The sequence below is a fragment of the Theropithecus gelada genome, chromosome 10, assembly GCF_003255815.1.
Source record: "Theropithecus gelada isolate Dixy chromosome 10, Tgel_1.0, whole genome shotgun sequence".
In the NCBI taxonomy this organism is placed as follows: domain Eukaryota; kingdom Metazoa; phylum Chordata; class Mammalia; order Primates; family Cercopithecidae; genus Theropithecus; species Theropithecus gelada.
In genome coordinates, this window is record NC_037678.1 from 13810330 (window position 1) to 13814237 (window position 3908).

A 3908-nucleotide genomic window follows, 5' to 3' on the forward strand; every position below is an offset into this window, starting at 1 on the left:
GGTTCCACATCTCTGGATTCAACCAACTGCACATTGCAAACATCTGGGGAAAAGAAAAATTAAAAAAAGCAACAATAAAAAATAATACAAATAAAATACAGTATACCAATATTTCCATAGTATTTCCATTTTATTAGTTACTGGAAGTAATCTAGAGGTGACTTAAAGTATACAGGAGGATGTGTGTAGGTTTTGTGCAAATATTACACCATTTTATATAGGGAACTTGAGTAGCCCCGGATTTTGATACCCGTGGTTACCAATCCCCCGCGGATACAGAGGGACAGACTGTGTAATCTCTGGCAGTAGTGAACACTACGAAGAAAGTAAAGTAAGTCAAGGAGATTGAGACTGACAGATTGGGGGCGATGCTTAAATTGTGTGTTTGGGAGGGCTCCCTGAAGGCATGACATTTGAGCTGAGATCCGAAGATCATGAAGGAAAATCATACAGCTTCATTGGGAACAGTGTGTACAAAGACCCTAAGGTGGGAACGTTCCCGAAGAGCTTGAGAAACAGTAAAATGGCCCAACAGAGTAGATAAAGGTGGGTTCTGGCATTAGCTAAGAAAAGCAGTTCTCAACATGAGCATCTGTTGGAGTCACCAAGAGGGCTTACGGGGTTGCATGTTTCTGGTGGAGGAGGGGGGAGCGGTTTATCTTAGGGTTGTAATGTTTCTGATTGGAGATGTCATTTGTGGTTTATGGTCATTTTGACATTAGCCCTTAGGTTGATGACCTTTGGGTTGGACTTAGGCAGTTTCTGATCAAGGGGAACTTTAAAATGGCGGCGCTTCTCCAAGTTGGCGATGTCCCTGCTCTGTCATTACCTACCTTGCAAAATGAAGGAACCGAGGCTTCAGAGGCTGCCCCGATGTGTGTCTGTGTCTTAGCTAAGTGGAGCTGCCTCAGGAGGGTGATGCACTGAATGGGGCCCCTTATGAGATTAACAGGGTTACTCATGGTGAACAGGTTGACCTGGAGGGGAGCTGGCAAGAGGGAGGCAGAAGACCACAAAGAGGCTTTTTGCTCACCGGACCTGGGGTGTCTGAGACGACTCACGTGATGTCACCAAAGAAGAAAAGCAGTTACGGAGAATGAAGGAGAAACAGACCTTTACTGTAACACCAGGAATGAACTCCAAGGAAAGAACATTTCAGACAACTTGCATTTACTCTGGATTTGCAGCTGAAACCATCAGTCATTCATAGAGTGTGTGTTTATTCCCCAACACAAGGCTGGCGGCCACCCTGAGATGGAGAGTGGCAGAGAGGTGGAATGTTCTAGGCGTCTGGAGGGAATGTGGAACTTTCAGGCAGGTACCTTTGCTGAGAGGCTGCTCTTCCCTTCAGCGTCAGCCATCAGAGATCCCAGGGGCCCCAAAGGAGTGACAACAGGGGGTACATTCGGCCAACCAATGACAGTGATGATAAACCAAATCTGTCCAGATAAGCTTCCGCTTTCCCATCCACCCCACAATCATGTATGCACCTACTATGTCCCAGGCACTTACAAGTTTCTCTCCTTCCATCCCCACAATCACCCCACGAGGCAGGTTCTCCTAGGCCCATCCTGAGAGGCTGAGGGATGAGATGACTTGCCCAGGTCAGGGAGATGGCAGTGATTTAGCTCTTTGACCCCCAACCACGTGGAAGAGGCACCCCCAACCCGGTAAATGCGCACAGAGAGCCTCCCTGGGTGACGGGCAACGAGGTGAGTGATGCATTCTCCTTTTGCAGAGAGTAAATGGACTAAGAGGAAAATACGACCTCAAGTTTCCGAGTCTCACCGCTCAGCCCCATCAAAGTGTACTTGTTCTCCCTTTGTTCACAAACATCACTTTAAACACCTTCATATTTTAGATTTTAAAGCTCATAACATTTTTGGGCTTTTAAAATTACATTTCCCTGCGGGATGCGGGGCAAGGACTGAACTTCTCGATGCACTGTCATAGCCGCGTTGTGCAGAACCCGGGAACCGGGGAAACCGCCAGAACCGCTGCGAAGTCAAAGAAAGTCAGAACGGCCTCTACGCCGCGGCCTGGCCCACTGCGCAGGCGCCACTCCAGACTGTCTAGCGCCCAACCTGCCCCATTGTAGGCGAACCCACTTCTAGAAGGACAGCGGGAGTGGCGAATCCCCATCCAACCCGAAGACGGGTCAAGCCAGGCTCTGACCAATCAGAAAGCTGCTTTTATCACCGCTTCTGGCTGCTTGACGTGGAGGCTTCTTTATCTCGGGACTCTGGGGCGCAGCGGGGGCGGGATATAAAGCTGACTGACGTCAATAGCAACCACTCGTCAAGCACAATGAACTTGAAGAACAGATAATCCTACGAGTTGCATCTCAAGAAAAGGCTGTTATCCCAACTCCTTACTCCCATTGGGTTTTTGGAGCCCTCGAGGGTGAGAGCTTTTGGCGGCAGCCAATCGAGGGTCAGCGAGGAGGAGGAGGCGGGGCAGGTGGGCTATGGTTACCTAGAGAGTGCGTTAGGTGCTGCACTTGTGGCCGGAGGAGAGCCGGGTCGTCTTTCCCTGATCCCGCTGGGTAGGGCTGTGCTGAGGGGCTGGGCGGGAAGCACAGACCGTGTCTGCTCTCTTGCACCTTTTCAGACTGCCGTGTCGGGCCTGGAGCCGGGCCCACCTGGAGCCCTCCCTTGCCCACCCGCCCCCAGCGCCCGATTTTCGCCCTCAGCCCAGAAGGGCCGGGCTCGGTCATCCCCAGTCCTGTCGCGGCCACTGGCCCTTGAGATCAGCCCTCCCCACCTTCCCGTCCCAGGCCAGCCCAGGGCCCGAAGCCCACCCACCCGCGCCTCTAGCAGCCGCTCTTGTGCTCTGGGTACGGCTCGCGGGAGTGTTGGTTACCATGGTGAAGCTGGCAGCCAAATGCATCCTGGCAGGTGAGTCTGAAAATTTGCGCTTGAATACGGTGGTCTCTGGAGTCCAGAGCCTTCATAATTCATCCAAAGCTTTTGTTCACCTAAATTGCCTACCTTCTTTTCCTTTCTCTCTGCCGAAGGCGAGTTACTGCAATTACTGATACAGTAAGTTACATTAGGCGCGGAAGAATGATCTTCCAGGGCACTTCGCAGCTCCGGTGGATTTCCCCCTGCTCCCTGTCACATACTCTGAGACCACCTTTACCAGTTGAGCTGACTCGTTAAAAAATCACTAGTTAAAACTCTGGAGGAGCAGACTTGTTAAAACAAAACAAACAAAACTTAAGCAAACCTTGAGTGCTTTAGCTAAACATTTACTGTACCCCAAAGTTAGGCATCAGTGGCTTTGGTAGTCTTTACTATGGGATTTTTTTTCCCCTGACCTCACCCCCTCTGATAACGGTGACCTGAGTGTAGTGACCAGAGTTTGCAAAAGGCACTTGTGTGTTGTCTTTAAGACCCAAAGTTACTGTGCTGCCCCTCTCCAAGAAGGGCATAAATGTTGAGACTCCCAAAGGCAGGAATCTTTGTTTTGTTGACTGATACATCCCAAGCATCCAGAACAATGCCTGGAACATAGTGGGTACTCAATAAATACTTTCAGAATGGATGAATATATGGCATGCACATTTGTAGTGTGCCCCTTGTATCACTCTGCACATTTAGAAAAACAATAGCTTGGATTATAGACTACGAAACACATATGCATGCTACTGAGTCCTTACTGCATGTGAGGCACACATATTTCGTGTAATCGTCTCACCATAGCACACTGGGCTAGGTACTGGATTGTTCTCTTTCTTTTTTTTTTTTTTTTGGAGACAGAGCCTCACGCTGTCACCCAGGTTGGAGGGCAGTGGCGCGATCTCGGCTCACTGCAACCTCCACCTCCCTGGTTCAAGCAATTCCCCTGCCTCAGCCTCCTGAGTAGCTGGGATTACAGGCACGCACCACCATGCCCGGCTAATTTTT

At 50.1% G+C, this 3908-nt stretch overlaps 1 protein-coding gene across 4 annotated transcripts in view; it reads left to right on the plus strand.

Moving 5' to 3' along the window:
* Positions 1-2192: 2192 nt before the first annotated feature.
* The window catches only part of IFT27 (intraflagellar transport 27), an 18293-nt gene continuing 16577 nt past the window's right edge, over positions 2193-3908 (plus strand). For 3 of the 4 annotated variants that reach the window (XM_025400411.1, XM_025400413.1, XM_025400410.1), the window contains exon 1: positions 2193-2897. In XM_025400411.1, coding sequence (XP_025256196.1) covers positions 2864-2897 — 34 coding nt within the window. In that variant the 5' untranslated portion in view covers positions 2193-2863. The remainder of the gene's footprint in view (positions 2898-3908) is intronic. The other variant, XM_025400412.1, reaches the window with a different exon arrangement.